Source organism: Choristoneura fumiferana, chromosome 30 (genome assembly GCF_025370935.1).
Source record: "Choristoneura fumiferana chromosome 30, NRCan_CFum_1, whole genome shotgun sequence".
In the NCBI taxonomy this organism is placed as follows: domain Eukaryota; kingdom Metazoa; phylum Arthropoda; class Insecta; order Lepidoptera; family Tortricidae; genus Choristoneura; species Choristoneura fumiferana.
This window is the reverse complement of record NC_133501.1, coordinates 2,775,925-2,800,065: the sequence shown is the minus strand read 5'-3', so window position 1 is coordinate 2,800,065 and position 24,141 is coordinate 2,775,925. Positions and strand designations below refer to the sequence as shown.

At 41.1% G+C, this 24,141-nt stretch overlaps 2 protein-coding genes across 2 annotated transcripts; one reads left to right on the top strand and one right to left on the bottom strand.

The window, feature by feature from the left end:
- Positions 1-68: 68 nt before the first annotated feature.
- Positions 69-1,757, top strand: COX8 (Cytochrome c oxidase subunit 8). The gene is made up of 2 exons (XM_074110154.1): positions 69-261; positions 1,587-1,757. Exons 1-2 carry the CDS (start codon positions 151-153, stop codon positions 1,680-1,682), a joined length of 207 nt encoding a protein of 68 aa, XP_073966255.1. The 5' UTR covers positions 69-150; the 3' UTR covers positions 1,683-1,757.
- Positions 1,758-2,692: 935 nt separating this feature from the next.
- On the bottom strand, positions 2,693-21,671 carry LOC141444618 (xaa-Pro aminopeptidase ApepP-like). The gene is made up of 18 exons (XM_074110186.1): positions 21,586-21,671; positions 19,336-19,412; positions 17,017-17,141; positions 15,343-15,514; positions 13,818-13,924; positions 13,313-13,448; positions 12,429-12,524; positions 10,787-10,863; positions 9,462-9,596; positions 8,348-8,422; positions 7,633-7,710; positions 6,817-6,947; positions 6,462-6,614; positions 5,741-5,873; positions 5,054-5,231; positions 4,169-4,260; positions 3,318-3,431; positions 2,693-2,917 (listed from the first exon to the last, which is right to left on the bottom strand). The coding sequence occupies exons 1-18, from the start codon at positions 21,615-21,617 to the stop codon at positions 2,729-2,731; spliced, it is 2,100 nt and encodes a 699-aa protein (XP_073966287.1). The 5' UTR covers positions 21,618-21,671; the 3' UTR covers positions 2,693-2,728.
- Positions 21,672-24,141: the final 2,470 nt, after the last annotated feature.

Sequence of the window (24,141 nt, the reverse complement as noted above, 5' to 3'; positions counted from 1 at the left end):
CGCACAAGAAAAACCGCTCATGATTTAGTTTCGTGGCAGCCTTTTTTTCGCAGATGGTATTTTTTACATGGTATCCCCAGTCGATATTTCTGACATTTGCGCACTTGTGCTTGGATAAAGTTTTGTAAGTGAAAAACTTAAAAAATCAAAATGCTGGCTGCCAGGACCCTTCTCAGGACCAACGCTCAAATTGCCAAGAATGTACAGAAGAGAAACATGACCGTAATCGTCACCCCCGCCAGGGAGAAGGTTACCAAAGGCGTAAGTTTCATATCTTATTCCCCGATAATTTACCTTGATTACCATTACTTATACATCCCTTAACACCATATTGTATGGTTTTCTTTATATTGTGATGAGGTTGAGACCTTAACGAGCGTCTTTTTAGCCAAATAATATGAATGAAATTGTGTTTTCAACATTACGTAATTTTAAGGAAAATTTTAGGTTATTTTAGTCCGTTTGTAGATAAAGTTCCTACTGGGATGGTGAACTGACTTGTTCATTCTGTATTATTTTATTACTGTACTGACCTTGTTGTGGCTGTATATCAAAGAGTTGACAACATTTGTAGGTAACTAGGTAGAATCAATAAAATAAACTTCACTTATTTTGTTGTTGTTCTTACAAGAATTCCTATGGATGCCATGATACTGGCACAACTCCTGATAGCTTCGTGTGGTCCATAATGCTTCAGTGTTCTTTCATCATTCATCATATCCTTTTGGGCTCTCGTGTACCTTATAAAGGACCAAATTAACACTTCAGAATAATGGCTGAATGTACTTCATAAAGTACAAATTGTTAATTGAAAAAACAATCTTAAGAATTTTGAAATAATATCCAAAGCAACAATGCTGGTGAACCATATCTAGGGCGTAAGTAAAAAGGTCTGTTAAAAAAGTCAGCTCCCAAGAAGATATAAAGGATTTATTAAAAATGAGATAAGTAGGGGTTAAACTCGCATAGAAAGGGGCTACTTTTCCAGCCATATAATTTCTTGTAATCTAGCATTGAACTACTTTCTTTGTATTTTTTTTTTTCAAAATTTCAAGCCCTAATAGTTTAGGAGATATGGAGATACTACCATCACTGCGCACTATTGTTTACAGATCAAAATTCATTCTGTGCTCTTGGCATTTTACTCATATGCCACCTTATTGTTATACCTTTGAGTATAGCTTTATAACCTGCTACTGCACTTTTAAATGTGATAGCAAGGTAATAAGATTGTGGTTTATTTATATGGACTTTTTTTTTTTACTGGCCAGTGATTGACTTCTATTGCACCTGATGGTAAAATATAGCTTATGGTTCTCTGGGTGCACCTGCTGAGGCTCTGTAGAGAGATAAATAAAAGTCTAGGCTTAAGGCACACAAACATAATTGAAGGAAATATACAAAAGGAAAGTATTTACAATACAATATGAAGGAATCAGCCTCGTTTCCTGTACCGGCCTTCTTGGAAATTCAAATCTGCAGTGCAGTTCTATGCGCTATTGTGCAGGTCAGAAGCAGACCTCTCCACAAAGTAAAATTTAAATCAATTATTTATGAACTAATTTCCATATATTTTTTCATTACAGGAGCAGATCGTCCTCGCTGCTGCGATGGTGGTGGGCTGGACGGCCGTCCCCGCTTGGGTGCTCTACAACATCAGGGCCTACCGCCATCTTGAGTAAATAGCCGACAAGCCTGTAGCAAATGTATCATGTGATATGTTTAAGTTTTAAGTAAAGTTAATTTATGAATTAGAATTTTTTGTTTTATTTAATACTCTTAAATTAAGATGTAGAGTTGTTAAATAATAGCCTTTAGTTGCCTAAGAAGGATTAATTATTTTTAGCCTATTTTATGTCACCAATAAGCTTTTTACTTGAGTTAGCTGGTCCTCGTAATCCTGTTAATCATTTTAATTTCACCTATGTCTGAAGAAAATTGAGTCTAATCTACTCAACTTCCTGAGGAAGTTTACATACATTATGCAGATCCAATGACGATTCACTACTATACAAGTATACTGAGGGCTATCGCGTATGATTCGCCGCTAGAGGCGCTAGTGTAGCGTGAGGTTTCCGAAATGTCAAATCTCATAGTTTTTGGATGAGCTACAGGGGTTTATTTATAATTAGAATAATTTTGTGAATATTTTGCATTACTTGAAATTAATTATGCGTTACGGGCCAATGAATGTCTGTGTTTGGAGACAGTTTTGTCTTTCGGAAACTTTTGTCCTCCCTTTTTTCCGAACAAAACGGGACTACGCAAAGTGTTGCGTGTTTGTGGTTGCTCGATATTTTTATGGTACGGTTTTAAGGTGTATTAAATATGATTTTAATCTAAACTTTGTTTTCACGCCTGTAAACAGACTGAAAGCCACACTTAAAAACCTCACGCAACAGTGGCGCCATCTAGAAAAACAAAAAACGATAGCCTCATTAACTAAAAAAATCTGTTTTAATCATGTTACAATTCAACATTTTGTTTTTATTATTATCAGTGTATTAGCCCTAAAAAGCTCTTGCACTGTCTGTGCGACCAATCCCATAATGCTTCACTGCTGATACTTAATATATCTTTAAAGAGCTTAATCCTCTTTAGACAAAAATGATTCTATTTTGCAGAGCTTTTGCTTTTGCACACGTGAGCTATTAGAAGAGGTTGATTTAACATGAACAAATGAAACACCACATTAACGAAACGCTTTTATTTCACGCACTCAAATAGTTTACATGAAAAGCCTGGCAACACTGAGAAGGGCCAATAGCGGCGTTGCTGTCAGCAAAATGGCGGAGCTGCGATATATTGGCGCGCATTCTCTTTCCAGCCAAGTGTAGTCTTCATGCAGATTTCTTTCAAGCAGGATCGGGCCCAGAGTTGAAAGAACGCGAGCGTGGTAGTCATTTATGAATTTGATCTGTAAATAAAAATGTATGTTATTGGTTCACTTGTGAAATCGTGGGTTACCCTACAAAACTTCGCGTATTCAAACTAACGATCATAACCACTCTACAAAAGTTTTGTAAGTGTTTGGTACTTATTTATTTATAAACTCGAGCCTTAATAGGAGACCATAGCATAAATAGGAAAACTCTAGCTTATAATTAAAACCTTAGCTTAAGAGGGTTTATACCTGCTGAGCTGGCAACGTTGCTAGTCTACAGAGGGAATCCTAGCTTCCTCAATTTAAAGAATAACAAATGAACTTTATTTTGGTGCTAGTTCTAAGTATGCTGTTGTTAATGAAGATGCTATCTATCTAACACAAGTAACACACTAGCCTAAAAAGCATCGTAGGTAAGATCTCCATTAGGTACCTCAAAGTCGGTGAGAAGAGTAACGTCCAGGCAGGCTGTCTGGTGTGGTGCGAGTGAGATAGTGTGGAAACCGAGAGCACCGCGCCCCTCGAAATCGCCGACCAGCCCTTCTGCCTATAACATAAAATAATTTATTCAATCAGGCGTTACTTTGCGGAGGTCCATATCAATGAACTAAAAGAACTTCTTTGCTCACCCGCGACCTTATGACAGCTAAGTTTATGCAAAAGATGCGTGTAAACCCATTTATCACTACCACCACTACACTGACGCGTTTCGAACTCAACCAGAGCTCATTTCAGAGCAAGACAACCGTAGGTACACCATGCTACCAGATGTTAGATTAACAAACCACAACAAACGTTTTAAATTGTTCAAAGAAAATTTGCATTTAAATTTGTTCTTTGTATTTGAATTTGAAGAGAATTTGCGGGTGAGCAAAGGAATTCTTTTAGTTCTTTTATTTCTTTTCTGTCACTTCAGTGTTGATGTTATTAGCAGTTTTGTGTCCAAATGAACTCTGTGGGGTGCGGGCATACTGCTATTATTTGTACACTGCGTTATCGGCGAGAACGTGTAGTGCTGTATGCATTGTTATTTTTAAACTGTGTGATATAAGCTGTTGGTTCTCCAGAATAAATAAACAAATCTCTAGATCTCAAAAAAAAAATATAATGTAATACATAATTTACGATTGTGAGGTAAATTGTGGGTAGGAGGTAATTCTAAAAATACAAGGGACCAGTTCCTTGGCCGAGCGAGCACCAAGCGTGAACATAGCGTCTTCGTTTTTACTGTCTACTTTCGCATTAAAATCTCGGTTTAATAATACCTATCATAAGTGCACTTACTTGAATGTGATCTGAATCCTTGTTCAGTTCGATGACTTCTACGACATCCTCGTGACGTATTCCATACTCGCCCACTTCATAAAAACCAGGTTCTGGAATAGAACATACCAGTTAAATAATGAGAAAAAAACCATTTTTACCTCCCTTCCAAACCGAACACATGAAATATCGCGGGTCAGGCCTGATCCGGATCAGAATAAGTGATATTAGTTTTACTACTCGATACTAGATGGCGCTGGTACTTCACGCTATGGTTGCCAGGGACGTTGACGAACCATAGGTTCTCGTTGCGTATTTAGTCCACGTTAGTTCTACTGTGGGGAAACGACATTTTTTTAATCAAACAGCGGCAAACGAGCAGGGGGGTCACCTGATGGTAAGTGATCACCGCCGCCCATGGACACTTACAGCATTATTAGGACCGCGGGTGCGTTGCCGGCCTTGCGATAGGCGATACGATTGGTTATTTATTTGACAATAAAAATACAAGATTATAGTTAATACACCAATGCGCTGTAAAATTCAAATTATGCAAAAAAGACACAAAAGACAAAAATGTCATACAAATAAACCTAATTAGGAAAGGGCGTCGCCAAGGAGGGGCAGGGATGGGCAGCTGACTAATAGCACGTAGAACCAGCACAGAATGAGTAGTGACGGTACGTCTCATTTCATTCATTCTACGTAGCAGTACCTACCTAGATCTATGCGATGACTACACCGCACATATTATTATGAAAAAATATATTTTTAAGCCATCGATCGTCAATCTCACCCTCCCCTTCTTCTAAATGTAAAAAGAAACTTATGGATGGCCCCTAGATGGCGCTAGGGTAGCTACATTATGATACCTGACACAGTTGACACCAGATGGCGCTACATTACCATTGCTGAAGATCATTTTAGGCACGATCCCAGGGTCATCAGCGCTGAGCGACGACAGGATCCAGGCAGGGCCCTCGTGGACGTTCAAGAAGTGTCCCACGCCGTGCCCCGTGCCGTGGGCATAGTTGAGACCCACGTCCCACAATGCTTTGCGCGCCAGGGTCTCTAGGACGTTGCCCTGTGGATTGGTGAATAATTACGGGAATTCATTTTTGAAATCATACCTGTGAAAGTACTATAAAAAAATCGTGAAGCTTTAGATACTGAAGGAGCACTGACCCACTATCCCGCTCTCCCCGTTGCTTCCACGCGAGCGTAACGCGCTGCAGTGCGGGAGGTGCCAACGTCATGAACGCACTCATTTATGAAAAAGATCTTCCGAAAAGGTCGAAACTAGTCGGACCGTTCCAGACTTATAATAATCGTCAGTAACAATGACTATAGCTGTTGCACGCGACTCAGAATACGTTTATCGCTATCCCGTGGGAACTATGCAATTTTCTAGGATAGAAACTATCCTATGTCGTTCCCTGGGACTCAAACTATCTGTATACCGAATTTGATCTAAATTGGTTCAGCAGTTTAGACGTGATGGGGTAACAAACAAGCAAACAGACTAACAAACCTTAAGAATTATAATATTAGAGGGAGGGATGGTGTTTTGTGATCGAAGGACGCTTGACTCACCGTGATGCCCCTAGGGAAGACAGCGGTCCCCATCAGTATCTGCCCCTTGAGCACGCGCGTGAACGCCAGCCGCTGCATGTCGGTGGGGCTGGAGCTCATGTGCCGAGTGCGGGTGATGTCTGTTGTGCCATCCCTGAAACACATAGAATTTGAAAGAAATAAATAAATGATGAAATGCACTGTGCAGCTTTGAGAATGAGCGTTTTTTTGCGCTTTAGACACATTAAGTTACATGCACTACCCGCCAGAGTTCATCAGTAGCATGACCGGCTGCTCTCCATCTAAATCAACCCTGTTGTGTGTGTACATAGCGCTTTGCACGTAGTACTCTGCGTTTTTTATAGGATCTACAATGTGGAGTGTTCCGACGAACTCTTCAATCTCATCCCAGCTGCTAAGGTCCATCACCGTAGCACTCGGCATAAGGGTGGTTTTCACCAGCACCATATACCATATCGATGATTGGTGCTCTTCCACTGTGCGGTTTAGACGTTTCTTTTGTACCTCGCACGTGTAAAATATGGAATGGAACTCGCTATGAGGTCTTGAAGCACTTATAAGGCGTTACGCTTATACTGTCAATCAGATCTACCTCTGCATTGTCTGTTCAGTCAATCTATTGCAATCTGAGGTCCGAGGCCGCGTCATATTTTTATAGGTATAGATGGCGCCACTTTCTAAGCTGTACTCTTGAATACTCTGTGGCGCTGATGATAGTTACCTGTACTGTCCGCCAGAGTCCACCAGTAACATGTCATCGCGGGTAATGACCCGCTGCTCTCCCTCTGGATCAGCCTTGTAGTGTATAATGGCGCCATTTTCTCCCGCGCCGGCGATGGTCGCGAACGATGCACCCATAGCGTCCTGTTCTTCCCTGATAATAGAAAAAAATGTGAACTAACTTGAGATATTAGCTAATTTTGTTGAATGGAGAGGCTGCAGCGACTATCATTGTGTGTACCTACCTAATTCCATCTTATTTCAATAACTTATTCTATCATCAACTATCATGACGTTTCACCATAACACATCTGTACCTACGACTTAGTCCAGGTATACATTCCCTGTGTACTCACGCCCTCAGCTCGTCCAGCTTGTTCCCCACGTCGACCTCGGTGACGTTGACCCCGGCGTCCAGCTGGTCGTGCACCCAGCGCAGGAAGCGGACCACCGCGATGCCGTCTTTAATGTGCGCTGAACGGAAACCCTGCACCAGAGGAAGACTTGATTGAAGAAAGAATTGATTTATTGAATCAGGCGGTATTGTGGAGGTTCATATTATCAATTAACTAAAGCAATTACTTTGCTTACCCATTCGCGACTTTATGATAGCTACAAAATGAGCAAAGTATTTTTTTTAGTTCATTGAAGGAAGAATTGTTTCAACTAATAAAGTTTCCTTCAATTTATCTAAATACAATTAAGTTCGATTACACTTTTTTTTCTGATTGAATAGTCCTTTTTTGGAAACATCATGAATAAAATTAAAATAAAACGTCGATTTAACTCCAATGCCGCAAAGCCAACAATAGTATTCTTTTCAGGAGGGCGTTAATCTTTTGTGTTAAAATAGTGACAGGTTGCTAGCCTGTCGCCTACGAGTACGGTATACCTTAACCTATATCCTTTGTCGCCTCATACGACATCCACGGGAGAAATAGAGAGGTGTAATTCTAACCGACACCACACGGGAACAACTGAATTAGGGTATGAGTTATAGAGCTTCATGCCAAGGAGCAGGCAGGTGTAACATTTTGGGCTGGCCATCTATGCAAATTTCATTTTAGTTTATTGAATTTTAAATAACACGAAATCGATGATAGTCGAAACTCTTCATAAAGATGTCCAGCAGTGGACGTCTGATGATGATGATTATGTTCGTATGAACTTACCTCCAGCTCTACGTCGTTCTTGACACATTTCATCAGTGCTACCGGTGATACTGTTGACACTGTCGTCACTCTACCTTCCTAAATAAACGAGAAATACATTTTTATCCTTATTGCCATAACAACTGCATTGAAGTGCCCGAGTGCCTACATTATTCATTGCTATAAATAAAGTATTCTTCTCTATCGTACATGCGTATACGACAGTGTTATCTGTTATCTATTTCTGTAACTTCAACCTTTGTTAAGCCACTGCGTTCCTAAGTTAGTTCTACATTAATGCCACAGATGGCGTTTTTACATGAAAGTAAACAAAAATACTAAAATTAATATTTTTTTTTATGAAGGTGGTCATTCCCTGTCATATCCTGTTTCTTTACGACATCAACAAATGCTTTTTTCTGTAAATTGTGTATTATTTTAGAGTTTAATGTCGAATAAAGTTATTCTATGACTATGTCTTTATTTTTGACAGAATGAATAGCGCTCGTTGCCTTCTCGCGGCTCGGCGCTTTGTTGGGTGAAGCAGCGCGAATAAGAATAAAATTAATTCAATCACATTGGCATTGTTTTATTTCGACTAATAATTTGTAACAATAATAATTACAGATCTGAGATCACACAGAGAAGGAAGTCAATCTGACATTGACAGTTGCAAAAAGGCGGCAATAGTGCTGTGTCTCTTTTCTAGTGATGTACATTCATAACAAATACTTACAACTTCTGCAGCCAAATGAACAGCGTGACTTCCATCTGTAGATAGCCAAATGGTGCTGCCGATCGGTAGCTCGTTCTGTGAAACACAATACGCATATTAAATATTTAGTGTAACAAAATTTCAAGACTTCAATAAATGTAAAATTGTCGAGGTTTAATCAAACGAGAATTGCACGCCATCGCTCTTGCAGCTCGACGATTTTTCATGAGTAATGATCAAGAAAGAAGTGTACAATACGACAGTAACTAAATGAAAACGCATGCAAACGTTATGAAAAAGTGGCGCCCTCATTTAATATATACTCTATCTTCTCTCCATTCTCTAATATTGTTTTCACTTCTCATGCTCGTAAAGTTCGTGTTTATGCTGTATCTAGGCGACATAAAATGACTTTTTATGCTCTAGTGCATAAAATAAAATCTTCGTCTAATACCAACTCAAGACCGGTAATCAGGTGTCAACAGCTACAAACAAAAAAGTTTCTATATATTTTTTAATTTATATAAAACTAAAAATCAATCAAATCAATCATAATAAATCAGTAAAATTAAAATAATGGAATTATTATAATAATGCATAAAAAATAAAAGGTACATAGAAAGTGAATCATTGTTTCCACTGTTGCTATTTCATTTCCTCGCCATTGAAGTGAAAAGCAGAGTGTAAAACTCGAGCATTAAACCCATTTTCCCCTCGACGTGTCTATCCACCCTCGTCGTACCGGCTCGGGCGACTATATGAACGTCTTGGGTGAAATGGCTCGTTTTATGCTCTTGTTGTACAATCTACTATTTAAAGGGGGCTCGCATTTTTAATCTAAATTAATAATAAGCTCTCTAAACAAGCCTAGGTGTTTTAAAATCCGGAATATTTCGGCAAATAGTTGGGTTAGTTTGATTGAACGGCACTGTAAATGTTCATAACTAAAAATGTTTCATTCAAAATGTAGTCACGCCTTTAATGCGGCCCAACATAGATCATAGAAAATATCTGTGAAACTTTTACAGAAGTGTTCAATTAAGCTAACTCTATTACCTGCTGAAATGTTCTGGCTTATATTTAAAACACTGTACCGTTTCTCTACCTTTTACTAAGTATAAATAGCTTAAGTTACCGCCATGTTGTCCAAATAATCAAATATTTCTGAATACGGCCGTGCGACGACAGTGGTGCCCTCTCCCGTGAGAAACGTTGATAGCGACTCCGGCAACACGCCGTCTCCCCAGAACAATATTATGTTGTCTGTGGTCTGAAAAAAGTTAATTTAATATTTTAGAGTTACTTATCGCATTTTTAAACGCATATCATGTTTAGCCTAGCAGAGAGACGTATAGGCGACCAAATTTAATGCTATTTTTTTACATAGTTACAAGTCAAAATAATAAAAATAAAAGAAAATTAAAAGATATAACTTATTACAATACATAATAGAACAATCGTAAAAACTAAAATAGTTTACATACACGCAATTTTGTAATTCACCCAAGGTATGGTATTTTGATTGCGCCATCTTTTGATGGAATAAAAAGCACACCGTTACGCTGCCCCTAGAGCCATCTAGCGTGCAATACCACATACGCTAGCAATGCCATCTAGCGTCGAGTAGACGTCGGGAGTATACGAAAACGCTTGTCGAAAAGAGAACAAAGTGTCTTATCTTATCTGTCTGTACCTATCTTATACGCAACTAGCTTTTGCCCGCGGCTTCGCCCGCGTGGAATTCGGTTATCGCGCACTGTTCCCTCGGGAGCTGTGCATTTTTCCGGGATAAAAAGTAGCCTATGTCACTCTCGAGCCCATAAACTATCTCTATGGCAAAAATCACGTCAATCCGTCGCTCCGTTTCGACGTGAAAGACGGACAAACATACAAACACACACACTTTCGCATTTATAATATTAGTATGGATAAGCAATGAGGCTGTGACAGGCAAGTTGACGCTAATGTCATGAGGTCCATTTGACTGGCATTTGTGTCACGATTGTTCCCTCGATACTAACCCCATCTAGCGATACTTCAGAAACCATCATTTCAAATAAAACAGTGATTGTAGCACCGGCTAGCTTGCTTACAAAGGGTGGTTCGTGCGCGCAGGCATGTGACGAGAAGAAAACGCGGTACGCACATCAAATAATAGTTTTAATGATATGACACAGCATCAGCACAAGAAATAAACATAATCTTATTAGATTCGTATCGGAATTATTAAATACGGACGAGTTTATAGAAAAGTCACATCTCGTAACGCGGCGTCGGTCGTACAGCGCGGGGACGGCGGGAACGTATCATTGGTGCGTCCACGCGCGGTACACCACGCTTAGCCGTGATTGGCTGCTGGGGCGCGGCGAAGGATTCGTCCAGTCCGGGCGGCCCGGCATCAGTAAAGTGTTGCCGCGCTATATGATACAATTTGTGTGTAAGCTTAATGATGCTGCTTACCGTGTCAACTCTGAGTACGAGGTACGCGAAGAACACAGGGTTGTACGGGATGTCAGAACCGCGCAGGTTTAGTGTGTCTGTAAAAGAAGTTCAACATTAGGATAAACAAATAATAATGATTAGGATTACTATAGTTTGTGATTTTTTGTTTATTAGTTACTATGGTTTTAATGAGGGCTATCGCGTATGAATTCGCCACTAGAGGCGCTAGTGTAGCGTGAGGTCTTCGAAATGTCAAATCTTTGTTTTCACGTGAGTACGCGGGTTTATTTATAATTAGAATAATTTTGTGAATATTTTGCAATATCTGAAAAATTAAAAAATGTGTTCATTAACAATGAATGTCTGTTTTGAGACAGTTTTGTCTTTCGGAAACCTTTGTCCTCCTTTTTTCCGAACAAAACGGGGACTATGCAACACTGTGGCATGCTCGATATTGTTATGGTACGGTTTTAAGGTGTATTAAATATGATTTTAATCTAAACTTTGTTTTCACGCCCGTAATAACAGACTTTGAAAGCCATACTTAAAAACCTCACGCAACAGTGCGCCATCTAGTGAGACAAAAAACGATAGCCCTCATTGTGATTTTAATTTTTACCTTTAAATTGTATGGGTTTAAGAAAAATGCCTAAATAAATAAATTTAAAGTAGAACCAGAAAGCAGAAAAAAAATAGTATATCCGTCGGATAGGAAGGTGCGAAAACATTTTAGCCAACTAAAGGCGTGTCGAAAATACAAACTGAGACATGGATGCACCGAAAAACCAGACAAAAAAGACCAGCGCTGGAAATCGAACCCAGGTCCTCAGCAATCCGTGCTGCGTGCTATAACCCCTACACCACCGCTGGACAGGAGTCTAGACACAAATTTCTCCTATGCACACATATCTCAAGTTGGTTTTTTCTACTACGCTAATGGTTTTTCTGTGCATCCATGTCTCAGTTTGTATTTTCGACATGGTATTCACGGGATACCCGTAAAAGTAACCAATTTGGAGTTGAAATAAAAAATACAAAAAGACTCCAAAAACCAATCATAACTAAAGGTGTGTGTACCGCCATCTCCTTCTCGCTCTGCTTCGACGTAGTGACGTCACCAGCCAGTGGGCCCTACGAAGTGCAAAATTGGAGAGAGTAAGGGGACGGTACGATACGAACTTCGAATTTCGTAGTAGCCCCCTGGTCGTTCCCGGCGTCCAACAAGTGAATGTGGCCGAGAAGGAGATGACGGGACGATTTAGACATGTGTGCAAGGACTGGCTTACCATAGCGTCAGAACGGGAATCGTGGAAGACCAGAGGGGAGGCCTTTGCCCAGCAGTGGGACACTATATAGGCATCCATATAGGCTATAAAAAGGGCAGTGCGTAGGTAGGTAGGTAATAAGTATTGGTCAAACAAAAGTCTACGCGCTATTGTACGAAAAACGTTATCATATCTCAGTGTTTCTTCTTTAAAAATAAATCACGTTAACTACACATTTAAAAAGTTGGCGATTTGTGATGACGAGGGGCTATAAATTATAAAAATTGTTGTGATGTACCTAAAATAGCCCTTATGTGTGTCGTATCATATCAGCCGACTACATCGAAATCAGCTGCAAAACTTAGATCGCTTAACTTCGGCATAGTGTTACTTACAGGCGACGTCGTCGAGCGCGGTGAGGACCAGCGCGGAGGCCCCTCGGTCCGCTATCTGCTGCAACAAGTCTGCTATCTTCTGGTTAGATGGTCTTCCTGTGAAGAAGTTTTAAATTTTACAATCTATTAAGAGCCCAAGCCAAGCCCAAAGGGTTATAGCGTATTATCTAAAAGGTTACTTGAAAATGCCACCTTTTTCAAAGTACACGACTTTAAGGGTTTAGTGAAGGCCGACAGACATGGTGCAGACTTAATCGCCTCAGAACCGAATTCGGTAACTGCGCATACCTCTGGCACAAGTGGGGATGGTGTGAGTCGGCGGCGTGCGAGTGTGGGGATCCGAAACAAACCATACACCACATTGTATTCGAGTGCCCCATCCTAGATACGACGGACCGGCTGAGGACTTTGAACACCTAACAAGTGATGCGAAGTTGTATCTTCTGCGAAATTGTCATTTTTAATTTAAGTTATAATATCAATTGCATGAGATAATTTTTTGAAAAATGTATTAACCGTTTTTGTCAAACTTAAAACCTAAAATTGCTAAAAGTGGCTCCGAAGCGGTAACGTTTCGTGTGCTCTGCCTACCCCATTTGGAATACAGGCGTGATTTATGTATGTATGTATTAACCAGTGTGTAATCGCCATACGATAAATAAATAACTTGACAGACTTTAGGTAGTCTTACATTTATCACTACTAGATTTGATTTAGGTAAGATCATTGCTGTTGGACTATTTTTCCACCAGAGATGTGCGAGGATGTCAGGGGTGGTCCGAAGCGGGGAGGGAGGGGGTCACCTTCCAAAATTGTACACGTCAAATTGAAATTGGGCCAGCTTTACATTGCTTGTCCCAGAACTTTCTGGTCTGTTTACGTACCAGTGAACTCCAGGGGTAATCCAACGACGGGCCGGTTGGGGCGCGCGGGCGCGTCCTCCCCGACCGCGGCCCGCGCTTTGTCCACCAGGTTCTCTGTTGACGGACGTAGCACGATACCACTGGCCGTCAGAGCGTTCTAATAAAATATGATAGGACACTATTAACTTATAAAAGAAAATCGGCCAAGGATATGTCGGGTCACGCGCAGTGTAGGGTTCCGTACTAATCATCATCATCATCAGCCGGAAGACGTCCACCGCTGAAGAAAAGCGAAAAAATCAAGTAATATTTTCCTAAGGATTTTGTAATTAAATATTTTACCACTTTATCGGGATAGTTGCTACAAATAAGTATCCATGCAAAGTTACAGCAGCAGACAGACAGAGCGACGGACAGACAAACATGGCGAAACTAGAGGGGTTCCAGTCATTTTGGCTACGGAGCCCTAAAAATGATTTAATTTGGGATTAACTTGAGTCGTTCCGTGTAGGCATAATCTACAAACCTGTAAAGTATTCCAAGCGGGTCTGGTGTAGGTGGTGGGGTCTACGCCCACGACCGCGTTGGCAGTCAGGTTGGAAGCCAGCCACGCCTGGATGGACAGGTCCTGGCCTGTAACCAACAGTTAAAGTCAAGCACGAAGCTCCTGGGAGTTGGGGACGTGCAGCCGGGTTTTTAGCCGGGAGTCCCCCACTGCCCAGGGCCCCCAGCCCAGAGCCCCCCAAAAGGCCAATATTTATGTCTCTATTTATGTAGTCTTATGTATGTATAGTAATAAAACTGTGTATTATATCTTTTCATTTTGTGCTGGCTGAAAATTAGCGCTGGGGTGTTTATTAACGCTTCAGCATTATGCTGAGCCAGAATCCGATTGAGAATCACAACCGCAATGACATACATTTCCTACGTGTTGTCTATTTGTACTTAATACTATTGTTGTATCTTGTGTTGTGAATAAATGTATTTTCGTTCTTTCTTTCAATATACTTAGTAAAATATTTTATTCAAAAGAAATTCCGTATCTTAATCATACTTACCTGTATAATTTGATGTGTATAATAAATAGCATAGCAGAAAAACAAGTTGTAGTGTGGCACAGGGCCCCCTTGTGACCTACGACAGCCCCACTGGCCACAGTTAAAGTCAAGCAAGAAGTTCCAGGGAGTTGAGGACCTGCAGTCGGGCTTTTCAGCCGGCGAGGGTCCGGCGCTGTCTAGGCCCTCCTTCCCCAGTCGTTCATAATGGATTTTTCCCGACTAGAGCCCTCATCTTATTTATCATTCATGCATTCATTCCATTGGTTTCACGAAATTAAGGGATTATGAAAAATTGGTGCCTGAAATGATGGACAATCCGTAAAATATGGGACATGAGGTCACCTTACCTGTGACCTTTAGCACTGACCTTACCGCATCAATTCCACTGGCATTCTAACATCCTGCGTGATTTAGTCACATCTCTTAGAAATTAGTTCACTGGTTTAGCCACATCTCTGCGCCAGACCTTTAGCACTGACCTTGCCGCATCAACTTCCACTGGTATTCGAACATTCTGCGTGATTTGGTTATATTCCCTTAGATTAGAGATTTGTTCACTGTTTTGATCATTTCTCTGCGACAGACCTTTAGGACCTTGCCTGTGACCTCTAGCACTGACCTTGCCTGTGACCTCTAGCACTGACCTTGCCTGTGACCTCTAGCACTGACCTTGCCTGTGACCTCTAGCACTGACCTTGCCTGTGACCTCTAGCACTGACCTTGCCTGTGACCTCTTGCACTGACCTTGCCTGTAACCTCTAGCACTGACCTTGCCTGTGACCTCTAGCACTGACCTTGCCTGTGACCTCTAGCACTGACCTTGCCTGTGACCTCTAGCACTGACCTTGCCTGTGACCTCTAGCACTGACCTTGCTGTGACCTCTAGCACTGACCTTGCCTGTGACCTCTAGCACTGACCTTGCCTGTGACCTCTAGCACTGACCTTGCCTGTGACCTCTAGCACTGACCTTGCCTGTGACCTCTAGCACTGACCTTGGCGCATCAGCTCCCACTGGGTGGTGTCGACCTGATGGTAGAACTGCGTGAAGTAGCGCGCGTCCGTCCACACGAGGGCGTGGTCGGCGGTGAGCACGGCCGTGCCGGACGACCCGGACAGGCCGGACAGCCACTCGCGGCGCGCGTCCGCCGCCGCTATGTATTGGGACTGAGGAAAAACATCACTTGATACCGTAAAGTTAACTAAAAACAATTCGGGTTCATTATACCTTCCATACATATGAAAAAAAAAGAAAAATTAAAAAAAAAAATGATTTTTATTTGCCCAAAATATTCATTAGGTATCAACTTTTTCTTGTTTGTTATTCTGTCCCGTTTTCCAAGAGACAACAGTGACAGAGTTTCTTAAAAAACTGCTTTGATATATGCGACTAATATGCTTAGGAGCTATTTCCTATAAAATAATGAAACTAAGTATGACAAAAATTCATACTCGATGAATTTTAACCACAGAAAACATATAGAAACTCGTGGTTTTAAAGAGTTGTCCAGGGGACGTAACCATGGCAACGAGGTACAAGAAAAGGTTGATCGACCCACCTGGTAGGTAGTTTCTATCAATGAACTAAGTCGTAATACTATATGCAAATGGAGGCCTATCCAGCAATGCGCCGATGATACAGCAATGCCGCGTAACCAATAATGGCTAATGCCGCGTAACCAACAATGGCTGATGCCGCGTATAACCATCAATGGCTAACGCCGCGTAACCAACAATGGCTGATGCCGCGTATAACCATCAATGGCTAACGCCGCGTAACCAACAATGGCTGATGCCGCGTATAACCATCAATGGCTAACGCCGCGTAACCAACAATGGCTGATGCCGCGTAACCAGCAATAGCTATGCCGCGTAACCAACAATGGCTGATGCCGCGTATAACCATCAATGGCTAACGCCGCGTAACCAACAATGGCTGATGCTGCGTAACCAGCAATAGCTATGCCGCGTAACCATCAATGGCTGATGCCACGTATAACCATCAATGGCTAACGCCGCGTAACCAACAATGGCTAATGCTGCATAACCAGCTATAGCTATGCCGCGTAACCATCAATGGCTGATGCCACGTATAACCATCAATGGCTAACGCCGCGTAACCAACAATGGCTGATGCTGCGTAACCAGCAATAGCTATGCCGCGTAACCATCAATGGCTGATGCCGCGTAAACCATCAATGGCTAATATGTATGTTAGTCTGTAAGGTATTTATTGTATGGGCCAAGTTGCCCGAAATAAATGAATTTATTTTTATTATTATTATTTATTAATGCCGCGTAACCAACAATGGCTGATGAACACTGGCATTTATTTTTTAGGAGAGCGTTAAAATTAAAATACCTATGCACTTTAATTGTTTTTAAATATATTTTGTTTTACTTACCTTTGGGAAAGAATACGACAGAATACATAAGAAACGGAGCATCAGATCGACGTGCATGATTTTTGGCATAGATATAGTGTTTATGGGCCAGAGAGTGACATAGGCTACTTTTAATCCCGGAAAATGCAGAGTTCCCGGGGAACAGCGCGCGAAAAAAAGATAGTTTGCTATATTTGTAGAGGCACTAACCATTGCTGGTGACGCGGCATTGCACTATAATCGACGTATGGACATCTTTCCGTTGAAGATGCCACTTTCACTTACGTTGTGCGCATCAGCCGTGGGCACGACGTACGCGTCGAACCCGTGCTCGGCCAGCACTGCGCGCAGCGCTGCGATGCGCTCCGCCGCGCTGTGCGCGCTCACAGACCTTCCACTGCCATCCTCGACTGGAACAGACAGACAGACATTGTAAGGCAGGACTTGGCATTTTGATGAACTGCAAACAATACTTTGCTCACCCGCGACCTGCGTCCACCAGAGATGTGCCAGATGTGCTGCGGGGGATGTGTTTTTCATTAACCAATAGAAACACTTCATTTACCCCGCCTCGCTCCGCTCAGCTGTTTCCACCAGAGATGTGCTGTGCGAAGTTATGTTTTTTTTTTTTTTTTTTATTCGACTGGATGGCAAACGAGCAAGTGGGTCTCCTGATGGTAAGAGATCACCACCGCCCATAGACAACTGCAACACCAGGGTATTGCAGATGCGTTGCCAACCTAGAGGCCTAAGATGTAATACCTCAAGTGCCAGTTATTTCACCGGCTGTCTTACTCTCCACGCCGAAACACAACAGTGCAAGCACTGCTGCTTCACGGCAGGATTAGCGAGCAAGATGGTGGTAGCAATCCGGGCGGACCTTGCACAAGGTCCTACCACCTGCAAATGTAAATGAAACGTTTCTGTTGGTTCATGAAACGCTATCGCAATCAGCGTGGGACCATTCCTGCAGCGTCGTCCTGTATCCAAGCTGCAGCACCGTTGGTGGACATCTACCTATCGCGGTTGGACACGAAGACGACGGAAGAGAAGGTCTTCGAGCACATCCGCGAGGCAGCTCGGGGTCGGTTGGAGGGAGCCGAGGTTTTCATCCGCCCGCTCGAGTCTAATAGAGCCAACAATTTTCGCTCTTTTAGACTCCAAGTGCCGGCTAAGCACCAGCAGATGTTCCAGCACTCAAATTTCTGGCCAGAGGGCGTGGTCTTCCGTCGCTTTAGGGAAGCAAGGATAAAAATCCCTAAATAACTTTTTTTTGTTTTAATGTCTTTTTTGTTTTTTGTAAGTAACTGTAATTTGAATTTTACAGCGCATTGGTTTTACTGTAATGCTGTAATTTTTTATTGGCAAATAAATAAATAAATGAAAAACACGTTCCTAGCAACACACCCTCGCACATATCTGATGGAGACGCAGGTTATATTTGGTGTGGGCAGGCAAGAGAAATTTTGAGAGGCCCTATAATGCACATCACACATTAGATGACGGATTTTTAAATGAGCAACGAAAACCATAAATTTTCGAGGCGCGAGGCCCCTCAGGCCGCGAGGCCGTAAGCTAGCCCGCTTCGCCTACGCCTAGCACTGTTTCTGGCGTTAAATTTCGTGGCTTTTTATACTTCGTTTTTTTAGCATTAGAAAGAAGTAAAGCGATCCTAACGTGTCTTTTTATTGAAAAATACTTGTGAAAAATAAGTCACAGCAAATATGTAACAATTATCAAGATCATATGATCAATTTACATTATAAATAAATAAATAAATATCACGGGACAATTCACACCAATTGACCTAGTCCCAAAGTAAGCTTAGCAAAGCTTGTGTTATGGGTACTAAGCAACGGATAAATATAATTATATAGATAGATACATACTTAAATACATATTAAACACCCAAGACCCGAGAACAAACATTCGTATTTTTCATACAAATATCTGCCCCGACACGGGAATCGAACCCGGGACCTCAAGCTTCGTAGTCAGGTTCTCTAACCACTAGGCCATCTGGTCGTCTGGTGGTGGTTTATTTTGGTATCATAAGTACCTACCGAAAAGAGTGGCGATTACTCCACCGACAAGAGTTAACCTCTTAAATTAATGATGATGAAGTACATAATAATTACTGTTTTGCTTGCTTGCTTGTCAAGGTTGTTTACCTATTTCTATACACACACACACACACACAAACATCACGCCTGTATTCCCAAATGGGGTAGGCAGAGCACACAAAACGTTACCACTGGAGCCACTTTTAGCAATTTTAGGTTTTAAGTTGACAAAAACGGTACAATAGTGACAGGTTGCTAGCCTGTCGCCTACGCCCCTTCCCTATTTCTAATGCTAAAAAAACGAAATATATTTTGGGAAATTACTCGAGCGTTTCAACCACCTCATTTTCGTGGTTACATTTTTTTATATAGGTGGCTGTTGGTACAATTTGTTGATATTTTCGATTATTTCTTTAACATCTACTAGATAACCTGGAGACAGTAACAGAATCTTCTAAATATATACCCACGAAAATCAAACGGATAATACGCTCCAATCCCTTTGAACTCTTTTAGAAGAGGGTGAAATTTGGGAACTCACTGAAGATCGCGGCGTCCGGTTCGGCAGACTCATAGTAAACCGGTTGGGGGATGTGGCCAAACACAACCGTTGTCACGCTGAAAGTTAAAAAAGAAATTAACAAATAAAAAAAACTTCAGAAATTCGTTCTGAGACAAAAATTAAAGAAAGAAAGAATGAAGACATTTATTCACATTCACAAACACAACAAAAAATACAAAAATAAATAAACACGATTTTATGTGTCCCGCAAAAGTAAAACTGCCGCTGACTCAGCAGCTGATATTCTGTCAGAACCGTCCGTGACGCACGGAACAGGGGCGTACCCAGCTTCTGGCCTAGGGGGGAGGGGGGGCAAGTCAGATTTTTTAGGTCAGATCGCCCGCGCTTGTTTTGTCATACACACTACACAAAGACACCTACATGAAACACAAGGTATATGTAGTGTGTAGGGCAAACACCCGCAAGGATCCTGCTTCATAGGTAAACGGGGCATAATATATTGTAGAAACAGACAGAAACAGACAAGGTAGCTGCCCCCCCTCCCCTGCGTACGCCCATGGCACGGAATGATACATAAATATAATAATAATAATAAACATTTATTTCGGAAAACTTGGTTCCATAAAAAATACAAAAATGTGTTAGTTTAGTACTTAAATTATGTTTAGTATTAAAATAAAAATTATAACCTACGTGATAACATGCAAACTGTTCCAGTACTTAGCAAAGGGACAATCCAACCTACTCGCTATCACACCCAGGATACTGTTGGCATTGCTTATACATTGAATATACTTACTTAACGTATTCATGTGTAAATAAAATTAAGAAATAGAATAGATTTCATTATAAGTAAATAAGAAATAAATAAATAAATTACAATAAACCATTTAAGTAAAAACAAGCGACAATTAAGTTGTTCAAAAACTTCAGGCTGGCGTACTCAAAGTGCTGATGGACTAAAAAATGAAATTTCTTCATTACTTTTCACTCTTAGAGGCTTTGCATATCGCGTTTTTTAAACACGCGGTCGACGCGCCTTTTAACACTCATTCTGAGAGGGCCTGTGCTCAGTAGTGGGAAGTATATAGGCTGGGATGAGGCATGGTTAATACGGTCCTGGGGAGCTACTACGAAAATTTGAAAATCGAAGTTCGTACCGTGCCGTCCCTCTCACTCTCGTATTAAATAATATAAGCGTCAGCGGGACGGCAAGATACGAAGTTCGAATTATGCATTTCGTAGTATATAGGGCCTGTTCTTTACCTGTTTTTTTTCGTTATTGGGAAACAAACACTTTAAATATTACAAAATGTGTATTTACACATTATTATAAAAAAATCCAAAACAGTGTCCACTGATAGGCGACGAGAGGAGGGATTGTCTAGATCAGTGATACCCCGGGGGGTCGCGGATGACCCTTAAGGGGTCGCAGTAGAGGAGGGATTGTCTAGATCAGTGATACCCCGGGGGGTCGCGGATGACCCTTAAGGGGTCGCAGTAGAGGAGGGATTGTCTAGATCAGTGATACCCCGGGGGGTCGCGGATGACCCTTAAGGGGTCGCAGTAGAGGAGGGATTGTCTAGATCAGTGATACCCCGGGGGGTCGCGGATGACCCTTAAGGGGTCGCAGTAGAGGAGGGATTGTCTAGATCAGTGATACTCCGGGGGTCGCGGATGACCCTTAAGGGGTCGCAGTAGAGGAGGGATTGTCTAGATCAGTGATACCCCGGGGGGTCGCGGATGACCCTTAAGGGGTCGCAGTATCTATAAAATGGTCTCACTGTTATTGTATATGATTATTCAATGTATGTATTATCAACATAAGATAATAAAAATAACTGCGAGTGGAGGTAAGCAGGGGGTCGCGTCCTGAAAAAGTTTGAAAAACACTCATCATCCCAGCCTATATACGTCCCACTGCTGGGCACAGGCCTCCTCTCAGAACAAGAGGGCTTGGGCCATAGTTTCCGCGCGGGCCCATTGCGGATTGGACCATTGAATTGCTTCGCAGGTTTGTGCAGGTTTCCTCACGATGTTTTTCCTTCACCGCAAAGCACATGAACTGCGAAAAACTCAGAGGTGCTTGCCGGGGTTTGAACCCACGACCCACTGCTTGAGAGGCGATAATTCATGAAAAACACTGGTCTAGATGTAAAATTAAAGTTAAAGATGTAAAACATAGATGAATCCTGCTTACAATATCGAAAGGAAAAGGACAAAAAAATGTCTAAATATATATAAAATATTAAAATGAATAAAACTCACCATAAAGCAACAAGCACAGTCTGCCACGCCATCGCGTCGGCAACTAAGTGCTTGTATCAATTAGTTTTCGTATCAGTGACCCAATATTACTAGATAACTCGGATTAAGATACCAGATTAACATAGATTTCATCTATACTAGTTTTGTTCGGGGTTTGCTTGCCATAATTTGACATTTAAGTCGCTAGTTATTCAGTCCCCTATGACGACGATGCCTCAGAGAGTCGAAACACCGGGGCAGACGGTGAAATCCATAGCAAAGACATCGACACGACCAAAGTTACAAAAATATGTATACACGACTTTATGCACTTAATATTAAGGTCGCGTATACATATTTTTGTAACTTTGGCCGTGTCGATACCTTCCACTCTGATATCGTGCACTTGATTGTACTACCGACTCGTAATTAATCAACTAATTGCGATTTTGACATAAACTAAGTCAAGATTGTTTTTTTGGAATCTTTTTGTATTTTTTATTTCAATTCCAAATTTTTACTTTTACGGTCATCCCGTAAAACCTAAATTGAAAATACAAACTGAAATATAGATGCACAGAAAAACCAGAAAAATAAGACCAACACTGGAATCCAGAACACTGGGAATCCAGGTCCTCGGTATTCCGTACCGCGTGCTATACCGCTACACCACTGCTGGTCAACGGTACAGACACGAATTTCCCCTATGCACCACATATCTCAGCTTGCCACTTAAGCAGTGACGCTAGCGACATCTATACCGTAGCCCTCATCGAGAAACTTTCAGCACTCCATTGGAACTAACCGCTCACCCGGACAACAGATATCGTTACTAAGCAATCAAAGTAAGATTATTTTTTTGGAATCTTTTTGTATTTTTGTTTCATTTACAATTTTTTTACTTTTACGGTCATCCCGTAAAACCTAAATTGAAAATACAAACTGAAATATTGATGCACAGAAAAACCAGAAAAATAAGACCAACACTGGGAATCCAGGTCCTCGGTATTCCGTACCGCGTGCTATTCCGCTACACCACTGCTGGTCAACGGTACAGACACGAATTCCCCCATGCACCACATATCTCAGCTTGTTTGTTTCTTATTTAAGTCGCTAAACTATTGACATTGTTATTCGTGGGCGTCGGTAGGGAACAGTAGTATACCTTCATCACGATTCATCCCAGCCTATATACGTCCCACTGCAGGGCACAGGCCTCCTCTCGGAATGAGAGGGCTTGGGCAGTAGTTCCCACGCGGGCCCAGTGCGGATTGGGAACTTCATACACACCGTTGAATTGCTTCGCAGGTTTGTTGTGCAGGTTTAACATAACAACAACATTTCGTGCATTTTCATTCTTCGGAATTTTAAAAATAAAAAATAAAAAAAAACGATATTTTGAAATTCAGAAAAATAAATTTCGTGTTTTTAAGTAATCGGAATTATGTCTTAGGAATTGTGAAAATCGGAGTTTTGAAAATCGGAATTAGCAAATTCGGAATGAAATATTTCGGAGTATTTGGGTGTTCCCAACAATAACACTCCGAATATAACCCCGGATACTGGCGCTAAATTCGGTTCTATCGCAAACTATAATACTATTCAATGGAAAAAATCAATCGTGTAAACAAAGCAATTTTTCACGATTACTCCATAGTTACTTACATTTGAACGCCAATCCCGATCATATTCACATCTCAATGAGCTCACCACTGTTTTTAACAATCATTTTATCATTAAATAATCGTGTAAATATGTTTATTTTATTGAATTAATTGGAAGACGAAAATCCGTTATATTTGTCAAATTGACATGATAATTTTTTCCTCACCGAAGTTGGTCTATGGTCGGTCTAGTCTCTGGAAATTTAGTGTTGTACCAACAAAATTAATTATTTGACTGAACCAACCTTACCTACCGATAATTATGGCTGGCTCTGCAAATTAATTTATTCGTAAAGTAAGGTAAGGTTTATAAAGGTTTCTAATCCTATCCTACTATCCTACTTCCTACTAACTAATCCTACTAATATTATAAATGTGAAAGTTTGTGAGTGAGTGAGTGAATATGTTTGTTACTTCTTCACGCTGAAACGGCTGGACGGATTTGGATGAAATTTGGCGAAAAGTTAGATAACTTACAACTAAAACTTAAAGTTAGATAGGATACTTTTTATTCCGATATTCCCATGGGATAGGGATAAAATCTTGAAATAAAAACCGCTCAGCTTAGAGTCATGAAAATTGGTATGTAGATAGTTTGAAATCTGGAATAAAAAATAGCCTACTTTTTATTTCGATATTCCCACGAGATAGGGATAAAATTTCGAACTAATAACCGCTGGGCTTATAGTCATGAAATTTGACCATGATTGTTTTTAATGTAATGTCAATGAAAACAACGATTTAATTTTCGGGAATTCCCACGGCAACTTTTAAAAATCCCGGTATTTCAGCTGCTGGACCTAATGATTTACGTGTGCGAAGCCGCGGGTAAACACTAGTTGGACGATAAAATAGTATTTTAGTAGAAATTATGTAGATTTCTATTTACTAGTATCATATTTACTGTGGAGTC

Excerpts from the sequence above, each read along its gene's own strand:
- LOC141444618 (XM_074110186.1), bottom strand. The coding sequence starts at position 21,617 with ATGGCGTGGCAGACTGTGCTTGTTGCTTTATG. Across the intron at positions 19,413-21,585 it reads ACTGTGCTTGTTGCTTTATG|CGTGACAACGGTTGTGTTTG; the intron begins GTGAGTTTTATT and ends TTTAACTTTCAG. Across the intron at positions 5,874-6,461 it reads GACTCTGGCGGACAGTACAG|GGATGGCACAACAGACATCA; the intron begins GTAACTATCATC and ends TATGTGTTTCAG.
- COX8 (XM_074110154.1), top strand. The coding sequence starts at position 151 with ATGCTGGCTGCCAGGACCCTTCTCAGGACCAACGCTCAAATTGCCAAG. Across the intron at positions 262-1,586 it reads GGGAGAAGGTTACCAAAGGC|GAGCAGATCGTCCTCGCTGC; the intron begins GTAAGTTTCATA and ends TTTTCATTACAG.